At 41.1% G+C, this 18,308-nt stretch overlaps 1 protein-coding gene across 2 annotated transcripts in view; it reads left to right on the forward strand.

Moving 5' to 3' along the window:
* Nucleotides 1-18,308, forward strand: part of KDM4B (lysine demethylase 4B) — a 97,113-nt gene that overhangs the window by 51,301 nt on the left and 27,504 nt on the right. The window contains exons 9-11 of one of the 2 annotated variants that reach the window (XM_068919739.1): nucleotides 10,013-10,209; nucleotides 10,770-10,802; nucleotides 13,855-14,027. In XM_068919739.1, coding sequence (XP_068775840.1) covers nucleotides 10,013-10,209; nucleotides 10,770-10,802; nucleotides 13,855-14,027 — 403 coding nt within the window. The remainder of the gene's footprint in view (nucleotides 1-10,012; nucleotides 10,210-10,769; nucleotides 10,803-13,854; nucleotides 14,028-18,308) is intronic. The other variant, XM_068919740.1, reaches the window with a different exon arrangement.

Genomic DNA, 18,308 nt, shown 5'->3' on the forward strand with positions numbered 1-18,308 from the left:
CCCGCTCCGATGCTGTTCAGACCCGCTCTGCTGCTTAGTCATTTCCCCGGGGAGGAGGAGAAGGCGATAACTCTTCTGCTTTCCTTCCCGCCCCCGGTTTTACAGGTATATAAAGGTGTCTTCAAGAAAGGTGTTTTTTAGATATCACAGTATGGTCTTTTACATAGCTTATTGCTTCTGAACCCTCTGCTGCCATTTTTTTTTTGTACATGTTATGTTGGAATAATGTATCTCAAACTTACGTTTTAAGTATTTATAACTTAAAGGTTGTCTGGCATATAATTTTGCTCGTAAAATTTAAGCTTGCTTCTTTTTATTCTTCAGATGCTAGTAGGTTTTCTCTTAAAAGATGTGCTTATTTTCTGAGAAATAAAATTCATGACATTTTGGCAGGAACTGTTTGATAGTACTGTAAAATTTTTTCCTCAAACGAGGAAAATCACAATTGTATTTTTGCGTTACTCTGTATGTATGCCTTGACTGACTCCAATTGACCTTAATTAACTCTAATCTGACCTTTAAAACTTACACTACTTAAGAAAAATCTTTCTAGTACGGAATAGCAATTCCATAGACAGATTCAAAAATCACTTGTACACAATCCTCCCCCCCCCTTTTTTTACACTTATTTTCTCGTATTGTTTGTAAATGTTCCTAATACGTTAGGACTATTCCTAACGTTCCTAATATATATTTTTATCGGCTCTCTTCCGTGGTCTCCTTCTGAGGGTACTGAAGGAGCACTGCTTGTCGTTTTTGTTGGCGAAGGAAGGAGTTTCCTGCCAGCAGCAGGAACGTGCCCTGGACGCGTTCAGGATTTCAGGCGTGGCGATGGCTGGCTGCGAGCGCTTCGAGCGGCTGGCGGCCCTGCGGATGTGGCGTTGCTGAGTTGGTCGCTGGCCTAGCCCTTCCGGACGTGCCGCCCTTGAAAAAGAGGCGTTTTGAACCACTGTAATTTCAAATCCAGAACGTAACTTTAAACTGTCGAGGACCTGATTCAGCAAGCAAGTAGGACGTTTCTAGCTCGGGGCAGTAATGGCTTCAGGCCGCTCGCCTCGCTCCTAATGCTGACAGCACGCAATTGGCAAGGATCTGTTTGAAAAGACTAGGCCTGTTTATACTATTGAGCCTAATTTAGCTTAGTAGGTATATAAGTAAGGTATAAACCACACTGTTGCTGGCTTTTTGAGTTCTATTTAATGTTTTGGCCAGCTCAGGGTGACGCTGCAGGAGCCTGGGGTGGAAAGCGCGAGGCCCTCGGGAACGGAAAGCTGCCCCGGCCCCGCTGAATCCTGCTGTTGTGGGGCTGGCACAGTCTCCCGCTCTCTCTCTGCCTCGCTAACCCTGTGATTTATGGTGCTGAGGTCGTTGTGTGCTTTGAGGCCGCAGTAAATAGCGATGTGAAGAATGTGCTCCCTGCGGCTTATTCGGTCAACTTCTCTGTCACGCAGGCGTATCGCTGATAAAGCCTGCCAGCCCCAATCGCTCATGTGTCAGAGTGGAGGCTTAGGGGTCATCTGGCTTTAGGGATGCTAGCATCACGAGACCATCAAAAGTCCCTCTGAGAAGCTGCCTCAGCGTTGCGCTTTCCTGCGCAGCTGGTGTTGCTCTGCTGGGATTGCTTCCTGGGTGACGCCTGGGGGCTTAGATATGAAGACAGCAGGGCAGCCTTATGTTCCACCTCAAAATAGGAAGGCTTTCTGTTTAAGCATTGCAGAAATTAGGATGTTTGAACTCTCAAAGATAGTGTAAAAGCATAGAGTAGCTGTGAATTCACATCAGACTTCATCTCAGGTACCTTTCCTTTTTGATGTCCTCCACAGAAGTTCCTTCAGCGTATTCAAAGGTAGCATTCGTCACCCTTCCGCCTCTTCGCTTTGCCCATCGAGAACGTTTCAAAAATAAAGGCTACTTTGTATTACAGTGCCATTAAAGTAGTTTCCTTGTGAACAGCCTCTTCTACTTTTTTTTAAGCTCCATTTTCTTTAATCATCTGTTTTTCTTGACAGCCGTGCTTCTTGTTCTCTTCCCACCTTGTTCCGTGGTGACGGTTTCCAGTTCTGCCACAGGGTTTTCACTGGGCGGCCCGTAGCTGGGCGCTTGCACCTCTTAGTCATCAGGATTCAGATCTTGCTCACCAGACTCTCAAAACCGCTTTGAAAATATGTGCAGGTGGATGTAGATTGTTACAGGAAAGAGGTAGAAGCTCTTCATTTGGTGCATAGTTTTCAGAGGGGTCTTGATTGTTGCGATACTTTTCCTTTAGGGTTGGTAAGCAACCTCCTGCCTCTTTTATGTATACACCAACTCTCCCTTGATTCTGAGCTGTAGCATTTGGAGATGCAACAACTATATTTCAACTTCCTAACCTTTTGAAAAACGTTACTAAAGAATACTTGTCGTTACCGGAGCGTAGAGTTCCCCATAGTGTTCCAGAAGCAAATCTCGGGTTGTTGTTTTCATTACCAGTGCTTCGTTTTCCACAGAACATAATTATTCATGTTTCTCTAAGCTGCCTATAGATTTTCCTAGTTGTACATGGGATACAAAATAATGGATTTTATTATTTCACCTACTGGTTTACAAGTGTGTAGTACATTGCAGCATTAGGTTTTCTTTTTCAAAGAAAAGAATAGAAAGCAAATGATCAAACAGGAGGGTAAAGAATAACTTTACTCACTTAGCACGAGTTGTCTAGCATGCCTGTCACTTCCGAGCGGTAGAATTCACTAAGGCCGGTATGCTCAGGCTAGCCGCTCGCTTGATGCGTGGACAGAGTGCTGACCTGCTCAAATGACATGCTTTCTGTGGCAAAAGCATTTGGTGGTTGGACTTCTTTTGCCGAACTGCAAGTCTTACAAAGCAGAGGAATAAATAGCATGAGATAACTCCAAAATTGATGTCCGCTGTAGGTTTTTATTAAGTGCTCATGATGCTGTCTGATCCCTTGTACTGTAACGAGCCTGTCAAAACAGAGAGGAACTGGTATTTCACTGGCTCCCTATTTTGTAGGGCTGCCGAGATTGCTGCTAAATTTCCTTCTCTGTCTTTTCAGCTTTCCGTGAGAGAGACAACTCGGGACCCTGTTGAGGTGATTCCCCCCTGCTGCCTCCCTCCCCGTGGTTGTGTTTGTCTTGCAGGATTGGTGACTGCATGTATTTAAGATAGTTTCAGGAATAGTCAGCAGCCTTACAGGTGTAGTCAACAGAGGAGTAAAAGAAGAGGAAGAAAAAAACTAATTTGGCAGAAGTTGCAAAATGGCTTTACACCAAAAAAAAAAAAAAAAAAATTCCCACCAAGCCTCAGTGTAATCCATCAGCAGAAACCTGGGGTGAGTTAGTGTGGGATATTACTGTATTTGCCTGACGTGAAGCACTTCACATAGCATGTTATACTGTTTATTAAACCAGAATGCTCTGTTTCAAGTGTTTCAGTGGAGTGTGGTAAATTTGACTCCCCCAGCTAAAACCACTTACCACTTATCCAGCACTTCTGCCCACAAAAGTCTGCGTGGAACGTTATGGAAGCGAGCAAAGAGAAAGCATGCCCTGCAGCCGAGGACCGGGGGAGTCCTTGGAAATCTTTCCCTAATTGTTTTGTTTATGAAACTCGGTAGAGGATTTCCAGTGGGTTTCCTAATGAACTGGTTTGTTGTTGAGACTTACTGCAATGCTTGTAATTACGCTAGAAACAGGGGGTCAAGACTCATCTTCCTTCCCACAAGCTTTCAACGACCAACTATTAAACACATAAACTATACATTTTAGGTTTTTCTCCTTCTCTTCAAAGTTTAACTCCTAATTTACTTGCAGAGCACCTGTGCTTGCCTGCCACTCATCTTTCACTCAAGCACCTACTTGCAATTTGTATGCCTTTGGCGCTTCTGAAAGCTTGGACAGCTGTGAGAGCGTGGCTGTGTCGGGTCTGAGTGGAAATGTAATTTCAGGCTGAATGGAAGGAAAACGAACTGAAGCCCTGACCAGTTTGTTATGTAATACTAGGTGAGTAGTAACGAGGTCTAGAGTGACTTATCTGGAACTAGACTACAAATTGAATAGCTGTTTAAGAGTGTTATACTGGAAGGACTTGGTGTTTCTCCCAGGAGCCAAAGCTTCCTTGTCCTGGAAGTTCACAGAGAGGAGCTTTGGAGCGTTGTCCGCATTAGCAACATGTTTTCTTACAATACACAGTGAGAATTTCTAAGCCTCCTTTTGGATGTGACCGCGTTTCTTTCCGAGTAACTTCCTTTTAGGCTTCGTTGTTATGAAGAGTGAATACAAAAGCTTTAAGCAAAGATTTTGGTCTTGCTTTGAACGGTGGTGTAATAGCTGAAAGACCTTCAACTTTGAGTATATTGTTCTATTTTATATTTAAACTTCCATTACGGCAAAATGGGAGGCTAGTTGAATCTTAAACAAGTGTGCATGCAGTGGATCCTTATCTCATCTAAACGTGAGGGTTGCTTTCCGTGAGAACCAGAGGTGCTAATTTAAATATTTCATTTATGTAACTGTTCTGTATTAGGAGAAAGGTTATTTTACCTTAGCATTCTATACATTATGGAGCAGATGGAGTTCAGTTTAGTGTTAATAGCTGGGGAAGAAGCCTTACAAAAACGAGGCTGAAGGCTGAGGTTGAATAAGGCTGCATTTTCCATATATCCTTTCATTTTTGTTACTTCAGGGAGACAGTCTTTCTGTTTGACTGTTGTTTTATATAGGCTTATTGGTATTTTATTAAAAAAAAAATCTGGCACACAAGATATAACGGTAAGACTTTCAGTAGCCACAAACTTTCCGTTATCAGTCTTTGAGTTATGATTGATGAGACAGGGTTGTTGGTGTGGTCAGATATTTCACCGCAGTCTCCAGGTCTGAGTAGCAGATAATAAAATGATATGTAGGGGAAGAATGCTATTTTAATATGTATGAATAGTGTTTCACCCTGTGCATCACAGTTCTTGCTGGGCAGTTAAACTGCTTCCTGAACTAAATTGATTAGGTCTGCTAGATTGGATTAAGGAATAGGGCCCAAGATTAGGATTTGACTTTGTTGGTCGTATCTTAGATTTCAAGAATTCGTTTTCTGACTATTTCAGCAGATTAGCCTGAGTTCTGTGTCATTCATAGTGGCATAGAAGGAAGATGCACTGAATGGTTTGACTGGCCTTAAAGCTGGGATCTTTCAATTATCTAAAAAATGTTCCTTTATGGAATTTTTGCATGTGCTTTGATTACAAGTTGACTTTGCCTGTTCTTATCCTGTAGGTGCCTTTGGATCCTACAAGAAGGATAGTGAAGTCATTGGCTTATGGAAAATGAGGGATGGGGCTGGGAGAAGTCTTCAAAAGATAGATACAAGCGCCTCTCATCTTGTTGCTGCTTTGGATTTCAAATTCCTGTAACTCTAAAACAGTTCTTTTTCTTTTTTTCTTTTTCTTTTTTCTTTTTTATTTCCCCTAATTTTCCTTAGTGCTTGCCAATAGGTCCTTGGAGGTCCGGGTTAGGAATATTCTGCTGTTTGATCTGTCGCTCTGAGACAGCCATGCTGTTTCTGAACAGTTCAATGTGGCAATCTGTCCGCCAAATAGGGAAAGAGCGGAGAGACACAAAAATGCTTGATTAGATCTTCGAGTTCCTTAGTACTGCTATTGTAAATTTTTCAGCTGTCAGTTTGACATGACAGGCATATCCTTCATGTTGCTATTAAGTCATGGTCTGTGCTTTTGGTGACCGTGTCACTCTTAAATCTTTCAGGAGGTCTAAAACTACTATAAATTGAACAGGAAGGGAATCTGTAGTACTTGAATGAGGGCTTTGTGGCTCAGTTTTGGCTCATGTAAGGGAAACAAGGTTTCATGTCTCTCCTTAGTGCTGCTGTTTAAGTGTAGACTTGTTCATTTTATATTGTTGTTTCTACATAGTTTAATAATATTAGAATATGAAGTGTTAGAATTCAGGAGGGAGGAAAGGAATTCTAAAATGGAATTTAATCTCAGGCTTCTGTGTATTTTAGTGGTGGATTGTGATCTCTCGTTATGGACTACTCTATGGCTACCTTCAGTGATTTTTTTTTTTCTAATTTTTAACCTACTTGTATTTTATAAATTGATGTTACCACAGCGAAGTAGCAAGAGGAATGACCACCCACACCGTATACAAGTGTTGCATGCCTCTAGATTTCTCTGCTGTCCTTGATCGACTGCCTGGCTCCAGCCCTAGAAATCCAGACTAGCAGTCGTGGAGACTTACCCAGCCTGTCTCTGTTCCTCCTCCCAGGAGAAATGGGGGGCCTGGTGGCAGGGAGAAGAGGGAGAAGACCAGGCTGGAAGAAGACTTCTGCACTGGTGCAGTTTGATCTGTGGTTTCTGTCATGCTGTGGATAAAGAGAAATCCATTACAAACATTTGAGGGATTGATTAAGTTGTCGCAAACGCTTCCATGCAGAGGTTTCTTGAAGTATGTCAGGTAGCTCTATAAGCAAGGCACAGATGAGGGAGATCACTAGATTTTAGGCAAGAGGGGCCTGCCTTCCTGATGTGGTTACAAAACAAATTGTGTTTTATACCTGAAAGAAGGGTAATGGGGGCATATCAAACGAGATGAACGCTGCTGTAGCACAAGGAGTCTGGTGGGCGCGTGCTCTCTTAGCATCCTTCGCACTAATGGCTGGAATGTAATCGGTCTTGGGATCCTGCAAAATTCCTTTCCTCTCTTCACAGGCTGCCATCTTCTCACCTTCTCTCACTTGTTTCTGAATTCTGTCCCTTCGAGCTACGTTCTGCAGAACGGGGGTAGGGAGAGACGCGGACGGGGGGTAGGGGATAAGAAGTCTTAGGAAGTTCTTGTGTTTATAGCCCCAAATAAATACTTTGAATAGTTGGAAGAAATACGACTGTGTGTATGGAATGGGGGGAGCACATGGAAATGGATGTTGTTGACAGGGAAACTGAGGACTGCAATTTTTGTGCTCTTCTAATGGAATAAAGCAGGTGATTAATTGTAAAGGAATCTTCTATCCTCCCCGTACCCCTAAACTCCTTCTCTGATCTCCCCCATTCTCCTCTCATTCGCGCGCACACATGCATGCTCCCTTTTGCAGTGGTGCTGAAAGCATCCACTGTATGAAGCAGGATCTTGCTGCTATGTCTGAGGAAAAGGTATGGAAAAAAAACCCCTGGGCATTGTGGGAGCATGAATATGACACAACTGCAGCAGCTGAGGAAATATAACTGCATGGTCCGGAAGAAGCCCCAAAGGGAAGAGGCTTTGTAAATTATTCATGCTTGCTAGTGTGAAAGCAATAAAATTAAATTAAAATTGAAATATAAACATACATCACGTTAGATTTGTGTGCAAAGAAAGGAGCTTGGCTACTGCAGGCTTCTGGTATTGCAGGGCACAGGAGATTGCAGCCCACAGTGTCATTTCTCAGAGCATGAGTATGAGTAGTGCCCGCGTAGTTCAGTACGTGGGTTCTTGGTAGTCCTTATGTACTTTAAATTTTTGTGCGACTCTTCAGCTGGTGGTGGAGGCTGTGCTTGGGGCCTTTAGACCCAGCTGACTCGATATTTGCTCTGCTTGATTGGAAGGAGTTGACATCTGTATGCTGCAGCGTGTGGGTTCCAAGTTAGGATCATAAAGTGAAGTATTCCTCTTCTAAGCTGGGTTTAATACTTTGTGAAGGCAGAGAAGGTCAATCTCTGTAGCCCATCGATGATGTGTGCTGTGGAGTGCTCTTCTGTATTGCTCTTTGTAGCAGTATACGAGTGCTTTTAAAATTTCTTAAGGAAAAGTGATTGCAAATCTGCTCAATACAAATCCCTTAAGCCAGTATTGATGGAGGTGCTGGGAGAAGCTTCTGCCTGGCCGGGAATCTGAAACATGGGGACCATCTGTGTTTCTACCATTCTTTAGCCAAATTACATTTCCAGCCTTTCTTTCCCGCACTATTTTTCATTAAATGAATTGAATTTCCCTGAAAGTGCCTGGCCATAAATACTGCTTCCCACTCAGCACACTCAGGTTATTACCACTCTCAAGTTGTTGCAGAGCAGAAGGTAGCCAGCAGTCTTTGCAAAATGAAAAACAGGAGTCGGGAGGGAAGTGGGATACTGTACAGAAGGAATCTTTCTTCTCTCTCTCTCTCTCTCTCAATGGTTTCTTAACTACAGCCATAAATCTTCTGATAATGGTAGTGAAAAACGGAAGAAGAAAGGAGAGAAGTTTAATTTCATGCGTTTCTGCTAAGAGAAAGAATAGTTTTGAAAATGTGTGGAGGGGAGGGTGAAAGAGCTTTAAAAAAATAGCCCTGGAAAGTGGCTCTAATTACTTCATCCTCTCACTCAAAATTGGAAAGCAATTTAGTGCAAGTGCATACTAAATGATGCTTTGCACCTTAGAGCAGAGCTAAAAGCATGTCAGACTTTTCACGCAAAGCAGTAGTTGCAACCCTCATGAGACACGTGGGTACTGGTGTGCTTGCTGTGTCCTTTTCAATTCTGTAAATTGGAGTTAGCAGTTCATAAGGATAGATGCTCATGCAGCCTGGTATTCCTGTCCTGGGTGAGACGCTCCCTGCAAGCCTCGCTCCATTAATTCTGTGCTTCATCATGCCAAACATGCGTCCGAATAAAAATTCTGGTCGCTGGTCTGTAGGTGTCTATGATGGTAAGGGTGTAATTCCAGGGATTAATTTGAATGAACATACGCTAGTTGAAATTAATGATACGCGTTTTCTCTGGCTTAGGGGTGTTTGGCTTAGGTGTAGAACCTAGTTGCAGTTTTACCCTTTTATTTGTCTACATAGGCTTCTACATAGCTTCATTCGGGCTGGGGCTTCGTGTGTTGATCACTAGAGGTATTCAATGAACAGTGCCAAAATTTTGTATTAATATTCTTTTGCTGCTTTAACTCTTTTATCAGGCCACTGGGGAGTCAAGTAGTTTTTGTGCTAATTGCTTATGTTTAAAATGCTTAAGTTTTTCTTCTGATTTTTTTTTCAAAAGTGTGTTCAAATATCTTCTGTTAGTTGCAGCGTTATCAGCTCAGGAAATTGAGAGCAGTCAGAGTTCGCCCTGCAAAGCTGGTTGGCTGTTTGCTTTTCTTGGCCCACATCTGTATTTTTATTCTAGTCTGTTTTTGTGTGGTCTCAGCTTCATGAATAACTTTTTTTGCAAAGCAGGCCTCTTGGCTATTAGCTGCATCCAGAACCATGTGTGCATTCCTGCTTTTTTCTGATGATTCCTCCTCTTCCTCCTTCCACCACTCCTCCCTTTTTCCCTTTTACTGTCTTTTTTTTTTTTTTTTTTTTTTTTTTAAGTAACCTATTAAATTTTGATAGCCGGACACAGCTGAGTACACCTCATCCCTACATGCAAACAATCTCTCTTTGCCAGCAGCGAACAGTTCTTAATTTTCAGTGTTGCAGTTTATGGATTTGTGAAGGATTTATATGTAGCATCTTGATTTATAATTATGAAGTATAACTGCCGTGGTCGTTAGGTTAGGCTTTTGTTCCTTGAGGGCTTCTTCAGTTATGAAGTGGCATTAATAATCTCTTTTCAGCCTGAGAAACTCCAAAAGAGACAGGCTAATAGGGAGACCTAGGTTTCAGATCAAATTCAGACCTGATCTGTAGAGACCAAAATTATTAGTCTAATGTCTGTAAAATGTAGTAGATGAGGATACTGTGTATCAGTTGCTAGAAAGGGATAATTTGGTGAGCTTGGAGGGAGAAGGAGAATTGTTAGGAACAGAGGCTTCAGCTACCCCCAGAGAGTGGGAGACCTTGTGCTGTCTCTGGTTTTGCCAAGGGCAGGTAGAGGTGATGCTTACCGTTGAAATAGCCGCATACACGTGATCGCAGCTCCTAGAGCAACCGGCTGTAGGCCTTACAGAAAAAATCTGTAGAACGTTAATTTGCCTCAGGAGAAGGGAAGGCTCGGCTGACAAAAAAGAAAAAAAAATTCCTCTGCTCTGACATGGTGTTGGTATCTGGAAATCTCTTGCAGTGTACTTGCCGCAAAGACATGGTGAAGATTTCCATGGATGTCTTTGTGAGGGTTCTGCAACCAGAACGTTACGATTTATGGAAACAAGGAAAAGATATTGCTGTCCTGGACCACATGAAACCCACAGCTCTGACTAGCCCGGAACTGGATGCCTGGAATGAGACGAAGGCTGATTTGAAGGCTAAATTGCTTCGCAGGTAAAAAGAAAAAAAAAAAAAGTGTTAATACATTTAAAAGGGTGGTAGGGCCACTGCTCTCTAGGCATTGTGTTTGATTTTAATTTCGGAACTTATGAAACTTGCATTAGAAATTTCTAAATTTTTTTGTTGTTAGTTCAAGTTCTAAACCCTTTAATTCTCAGTTTGGAACAGTTCAACCCTGCCCTCCCCACTCCCCCCCCCGCCCCAACTTGCTCCTGACATTTTTCCTGGGTAGTATGCTCACTCACTCTTCTTTTTCTTCTAAGTACTGTAGAAGTACGTGTTCTCTGAAGTGCGTGTTCTGTGTTTCCCCCATGCATCCCATCTTTTTATCTTATAAGACAAAAAATTTATAGTACATATTTCTAGTTTCACTTATCAGAAAGTGGGAGGAAAAGAATTTTCAGTTGCAAAAAGGGGTCTCTATGCATACCTTCTCGTGCTTCCTTTTACCTCTGTATTAATTTTCTACAAGTTCGTATTTGGTACATGTTACAGTTTGCTTGCATTGAAAGTTTGGCATGCTAACCTTTTACTGTTGGAATCTTGCTTCGTAGGATAGGAGATGAGGAAGAGGACAACAAACACCGGTATGTGACTTCCCTCGTCTACTTAAATGACAGTTCTCCTCCTCCTGTAAAGTTTCTTATCGTATTAACTCTTAAAGTGTTCTTCTGGTTCAAATAGTTTTTTGTTCCAGACTTTCAACATCTGCTTCCTTGAAAGGACACAGAAAATCTTTGGGCATCAGGGTTTCTCAGACTTCTTTACCTTGTCTTTGCAAAGCGTTAAATAGACTTCAAGTTTCTGGTGCCATCTTTGACAACGACTCCGAATGACTGTTTAAAAACTAATAAATTGATGATAATGGGTGCGTTTAGGTGTTGTATCAAAGGCAAATGTGGCATATGCTAAGAGGAGTTTGTCTCTTTCTCTAGAACTGGTCTTTGTCCTTCAGGAGTTTTCTGTCACCTAGTCTTGTTTTGGGTCTGTCCTGTGCCTTGCCTTTTCTACATGCAGTGATTTGTCCATTACTTTACAGAATGCTGAAATAGGGAATGGGTGTTTTCCCCACTAAATGCATGGTCCTAACAATGTGATAAATGAGGTATTTTGTCGGATGATTGATCTCAGCAGTATTGCGCCACTCCAGAAATTATCTTCCTAAAATATTGTCGTCCTTCCATAGTGAGCTTCAGGAAAGGAGGGTAGTCTGACATTCAGAAGCTGTGATTTTATGCTCTTTGGGCTATGACTGTCTGAAGTCCTTTGGGTCCCTTGATGTCTTTCTTCCACATCTGGAAATTGGGAATCTTTTTCCTTCCTAGGAATCTTAAGGGTTACTTAGGTATATATAATGTTTGCACATGCAAAGTTACTCTATGACTACAGAGTGTTATTTTCCCTTTTTAAGCCTATTGCTTATCTGTGAGACCCATTTTAATCTGAGCTCCTGTAAAAGACCTATCTGCTTTTTTTCCCTTATCTGTTAATTGTTTCCTAGTTTAATTTCAGTATTATCCTGAAGCAGGGTTCAAGGTGTTGAACATAGATATTTCTTTGTTTGATGACATCAGTTAGTCATGGTCTCTGTCCCATGCTTATGTCTTGGAAAGACATAATTTTACTTGAAGATTGACTTGCCTAAGCAAGATGGAGTTTGCTGGGGGAATGGGATTCACCTCTGTCCAAACCTCTTCACAGCTGTATCTACTTAAAATAAGTCGCTTTGTGGTCTGTTCTTCAAAGAGAACAAACACTGCTTCTTGCCAGCTCTCTTGGAAAAAGCAGCTTTTAAACTCTGCACAGAGCTAAGTTCGTTCTTCTCTAAGATCATTCATACTCTACCTTGAAAAACTCAACTTTATTTGCTTTATGGCTTTAGCAAGAAACTGTTTTAGTCTAGTTCCCAAAAAGTCAGCCCGTTTCTGGTATGGGAATTATGTCAGATATGTAGCATCTTCTCTTCTGGAAATGTGCACACTTCAATTTGTAGTTCTGGAAGCACAGTTTCTTAAAATGGATGTGCTCTCTCTTCCTCTGCTCGTTTTTCCACAACTTCAGAGTGAGGAGAAAAAACGCTGTAAAAAGATATTTGCCTACTCCAAGTATAAAGCTTTGCGATTCAATTTTTGTCCCACGTCTCTAAACAGGAATAAAATAAACCTTTTACCAAATATAGCTTGTAACACTCGATTCTACTCCAGTGCTTTCTTTTTCAGCCGTGGAAAGTTCTAAACACTGAAGTTCTATAGGTTCTTTTTTTTCCTTTTTTCTTTTTTTTTCTTTTCTCTTTTTTCCCCCTCTGGAGAAGGTGGTATGTTTTTAGAGTCTCAGTGAAGAGAAAAGTTGATCCTTCTGGGTTCAACTGTGTGTTCCTGCTAATGAATGTCTTACAGGTGTGAATTTAACATCTATACTTGGAGGGCTACCATATGGTTAGAGTCTAGCAATTATAAATTACTGTGCATATGGATTAACTTTCTTTTCTATTAATCATTCATCTCAGGTTGAATGTTTTTTTTTTTTTCTTCCTTCTTTGTTGGTTGCCTGATTAAGGGCTCTTAACTTCATTGTACTCCAAATCTAATTAGCAGCTGAGTTTCTGGGCTCTGAGGATGAGAAGCTGAATTTCAGCTCTTGCAGAGTTTCGGGCAGATGAGTTGGAATGCGGTGTCATTGCGTTTTACGGTTTGTTACATGATGTTAGATGCAAGGGCATGGAACAGGGGGCCATATGGAAGACACTGCTTTCAAAAGAAATCTCTCCATGCTAAAAATGGTGATAGAAATTACAGCTCTCTGAATTGGTCTCGTTTGAAGAAGAGAGCTTGTTAGGCTTAGACCCAGCATTCAAGGATCTATTTGACAGATCCTTTTAAAAAAAAAAAAAAATCCCAAAATAAAATGCAGTTCCTAACCGAAAGAGATTATCCTGACTTCTGAATTTCAATTTACCTCTGCACTGTGGTTACTGTAATCTCTTTGTTTTAGTGACATTGACTTTTTATGAAGAGTAGTGTTACTATTAGGTTGTTAGTATTAGATCATATTAATATGCGCTTTTTTTAGTTGGACTTTTTCATAGGCCTTGGACCCTGTGAATTACTACTAAAAAAATCACAGGCTGTCTATTGATTATGTTGTAAGTATTCATTATACCATATTTTTAAAAACTGGCAGTGCTGGGTAGTGTTTGAGAGCTGGAACATGAGGCTTTGTAGACTTCCAGCAATTTGCTGAAGGGAAGCACATACAGAATGAGACAAAATGAGGGAATGGAGGCAGAGGATGAAAGAAAGGCAAGTTTTCATACATGTTTTGAAATGCAAGCAGAGCAGGCTTAAAATATGATTAAAACCGTTTTAACTACAGCTTATTAGCTTACCTTGTTAATGGAGGAAAAGGCTCTTCAAGAAGCCAGGACAATTCGCGGCTGTTGTGAATGGATCTTAAATTTTGTGTTATGCAAGGTTCATCTGTCTCCTTTCAGATATGTATTTTGCCCTGTAGCCTAGTGTTAGCTTGCGTTTTCTCTCTAAAGAAGATACTTTTTTTTTTTTATTCAGCTCTTTAAGTCAGTGATCATTTTGTATATCGAAGGCTGTTGTTTTATGTCAAATTGTACTTCTGTCCTTCTAGGTCTCACAGAAAAAGAAGTCAACCCAGAAGACATAAAACGGAGGATCAGAAGTCTCTTGGGGATGTCATGGCTATTGAAACTGCCTTGGAAGATGTGAAAGTAAAAGAGGAACTGAAAAGAGGGCCAGATCTAGAGGAAGAGGAGAGAAGCAAAGTGGCTGAGGGAGGAGAAGGTGAGAGCCCTGCTCACTGAAGAGAGATTGCTTCAGTGAGGATCTGGGGCAAGCTATTTCTCTAAAGCACATCTGTAAATAATGTGTCTAGTGTTGTTTATTTCTGTTGAAATACCAGTGGAGTCTTTCCCAATATTAAATCTGTGCTTACTGAAATACACCATCATTTACAGCAGCAATTGATTTTTTTCCTCTCTTTAAGAATTCAGTTCAAATAGCTTCCTTGGCTGGGCTTGGAAGTTCTGCCAAGACTATTAAAGTTTTGTAAAATTATATATTAGGGGAGAAATATTTTTAAATATTTCATAAAGAAACAAATAAATATATTTTGTGTCCTACTCTGAAAGGGAAAGATTTGAGCACTCCCTTATGTAATAAATCTTTACCCCTTTCCCTCCCCTCCTCCCCATTTCTTACGAATGCTATGAATAAATTCAGCCTTAGGTTGTGTGGGATCCACAGCTGCTGCATGAGTGGAAGTTACGGTTTGACTGAAAGCTTTGTTTTTCTTCAAGTCTACAGTACCCTCTATAGGAGGGAAGATTTTCAGCTTTCTTTGCATGGCTGAAGCTAATACCAGTCTGTGACAAGGACTGGTCCCCAGTCCTGTGTTTCCTGTGCAAATAAGTTAGCACAGATTCCAAGCTGTTCAGGAGATAGCGAATAGGAGTAGGAGCTGGAAATAGTGGCAGGGCTGTTTTTCAAAGATCTGTTGCTAAATTTATGTGCAACCTTTGATAAGTTACTTAACCTGTCTCTGCTCATGAACACATCTGTGGAATGGGCATAGTATTTCTTGTTATTATAGTTCTATCTTAGGAAACCTTGTCTGTAAAATTCTTTGAAGCTGTTTCCTGGAATACACCATGGCTTAGGGCAAAATATGCCTAAAGGCCTGTTGCAAAAATGGAGAATATATTGGTTTTTGTTTTGTGTGCAATATCTTCCTAACAGAACATAAGTCTATTAGAAGCAAGACCTCAGCCTCTTTCTAGAGACTCTTTTTGTGATGCTCTTTTCTTGAGTCTGTGTGAAACAGTGCAATTCTTGTTGGCAGTAAGTTTTTCTTCTAATGTGCATGGTCAAGTGGTTGATATGTTTATGATCTACTTTCTTTTGGAGGTGCTCAAGTATTTCACAAATGCTAGTGAATTCACTTTCATGTATGGCATATCCTTTTCCTGTACTTGTTTTGCATTTGGAGGAAAGTGATGCAGCAAACTACTTGAAGAACCTTGATCATGATCTTACAGGAAATCTATGGAAGCTCTAGGAAGAGAATCGAGGCCTTGATTCAGATCTGTGATGTCTTAGCTAGGCCATGTACTTTCTCCTTTCATGGGCGATAAGGACTTTGAAGAGTATTGCCATACAGAGCAGGAGTAGCACAGTGAGAGCAGTTCATTTCTTTTGCCCTAGCTTGCAAGTGGCAGCACTGTGTTAAGCTGTATGCTCTTAACTCTTGTACAAATGTAACAGTTAATGCTTGTACTGAATGGCCTGAAAATACTCGTGTCCCTTGAGAGGCAAGAGATAAGTGACAAGAACAGATCTGAGATCCTTAGAATGGCAGAGAAAGAAGAAAAGCTCTGTTCTAGCTGGATAAGCTCTAAATCATGCACTTAGATTTCATGTTAAAAACTCTTTAACTGGTTGCATGGGAAGGACAAACTTATTTTCAGCACCACTGAAGAAAGCATCACTAGAACTAGACTGTTGGTACTGCAGTTTCGGAGGGGTCTAGTGTGCAATGTGGCTGTTAGCAAATACACAAGTTTTTTAATGCGATATAGCAGTTAAGTACCACTGACTTCTCTAGTCCTCTGCATCCTACTGTCTGTATTATCTCTTGCAAGTGCCTTAAGTTTCAGCTTGAAAAAGAAAATAGTTCCTGTTTGAATGGCCCTGCTCGTGGCAGTTTAGCTTTTCCCCTCCTTCACTTCCTTTTTCTTTTGCTTTGGTTTTAATTTGGCTGGATTTCCTATTTATACCAGAAATGATGACCTTGAGGGGAGGGGTAGGAAGAACAAAATTCTTAAGTAACCATTGCTAGTTTCAAAGAAATAAGTCTTATGCCTCATGTTATTTGGACTAGTTGAGTATTAATACCTGGATTTTAAGGATTTCTCACCCCCATACCTTACAGTGTTTTCTTTTATTTTTTATGAGTAAATTTTATATTCATAGTTTATTGGTATTAATCCATTTAGAATTCAACAGCAGGTTGTCTTGAGACTTGAAATTGAAGAGGTGAGTTTTCAAGCTCTGCTCTTCTCTGAGTGTGCTAAGCAGCATGAGTACATCCCGTGAGTCAGCAGGTGTTATCTGTTATGCTGGGTGTCTTAAGAGTGCTGCAGAGCTGGGCCGCAAGCCCCTATATCTCACAGGAGAATTCTTTTTTTATGATGTGAAGAGAAGCAGTGAGATGCCTGACTGCAAAGCAGTTGCATATTACTTTCCACCACATTTCAATAAATGTCATTCCCACATATCCTTTTAGCGTTGCCATTGCAAACTAAGTACGTAATTGCATGAACTAATACCATGATCAAGATGCCAGTAAGCCAGAACCAAAAACTTCAGGTTTGTGCCAAAAGTCTGTTTCTGCTAGTATCTGTATGTAATAGCATACAAATTGGTGCATAACTGATTTTCAGATGACCGTTTGCTACATGAGGATTTTACTTCAGGCAGGGTCTCAAGAATTAGGCATGTGTCAAGTGGCACACATCTCTGACTTTTTCCCTTTATTTTCTTCCATGCTGCTTAAGCAGGCAGTGTAAAGTCCTTAAGTGGTGAGGAGGGTTAATGTGACGGAGAGATTGCCACAAAACAACATCATAGCTGAAGAGTTGGTCCTGGAAGCTGTTTCTGGACTTTATAGCATCGTGTGGAAAAAACAGCCCTTTCAGAAATCTTCTAGAAGTCAGTGTCCCTCCACACACTTTATAATGTGTTCTATGAAGTGCTAATAATAACTGAGCAGACACAACCCCTAGAAGCAAGTAGGATGTATTTTTCTACCACTTTTGCTTTCTGCTCTTGTATCAGTCGTGTTAGCCTATTCTGTTAGGGTAGGTAATATATAGTATATAAACCCTGGGCATGTAGGGATTGCTTTAGGGTAGTATTGTCTTCCTAGAAGGAACAAAATACTGCTGAAAGTGAAAATGTGACCTCGATGTTTAGGAGGAATCCCGGGATGATGGAATGATCTTTGATTACTTCGTCTGCAGCACAGCCGTCTCCTGTGTGGACTGGAGAAAACCCCTTTGGTGAAACTGTTACAGAAACACAGATATGTTCTTGAAAGATGAAGGGCCATTTAGAGAAATGTACTGGAGAAACTCTCCTGGTTTCAGTTTCTTCTTGTCTCTGTGCTTATGCTACTGCTAGATTAATAAGTCCATTTTGCAGTTACTTTTTGAACTGTTGACAGCACAAGCTATTTGACTGAAAGTTGTGCCTTAATTACTGATGCTAAAGTCTATCTCTAATTGTCCGTGCCTGATACCTGGGGATAATGCTGTAGCAGATGAAGCCTGCAGTCTGATAGCAGCTTTTTATAAACTCGTTGCCCAAAGCTACAGCGTAAGCTTCTATGTAAGTGGTTTTCCCCACCATCACCGCTGTTCACCTCCAAGGTATTGAGTACCTGCAACTTCAGTGAACTCAGTGTAGCATTTCAAATTATCCCCAGGCAAGCCAGTTTTCCCACCACCAAAACCTGTTGTTACGGTAGTGTTTTCCAGGCGAACTAGCTCTGCTGCTTATGCCTTCCTCCTGTAGCGGAAGGGTGGCTGACGGGGATTGCTCTGCTAACCTGCCGTATTTATTTATACGTGCAGTTCCCTTTCCTTTCCAGAAGTATTCATGATAGCCAGATAGGGCCTTCGGATCTCGCTTCACTTTTTGCTGGCTTCTGATTTTACAGATAAACGTGCAAACTACTGCATTCATCTTAACGCAGAAACTTTTAAACAAAGTTGTGTATGCCAGCTGCTGTCAAATTAGCCCATTTAGAAGTCAGTAAAGCTAGTGAATGGCATTTGTTTTGTTGTTGGGCAGAGAATGGTCTGAGTGTATAGAGAGTAAATATGATCTGGTTTTGTGGGACTGGGGAGAAATCCAATTGGACTTTCATTCAATACGTTTGTTTCTCTAAGGAAATTCAATATTACTTTCTCTGTGATAGAACAAACCAGTTTATCTGAGGGACTGCCTACACGAGTACAGCAATAACTATTTGGGCTGGACTTGTTGCCGTTCTTATAAATTAGC

The sequence above is a fragment of the Struthio camelus genome, chromosome 26 (genome assembly GCF_040807025.1).
Source record: "Struthio camelus isolate bStrCam1 chromosome 26, bStrCam1.hap1, whole genome shotgun sequence".
NCBI classification, from domain to species: Eukaryota; Metazoa; Chordata; class Aves; order Struthioniformes; family Struthionidae; genus Struthio; species Struthio camelus.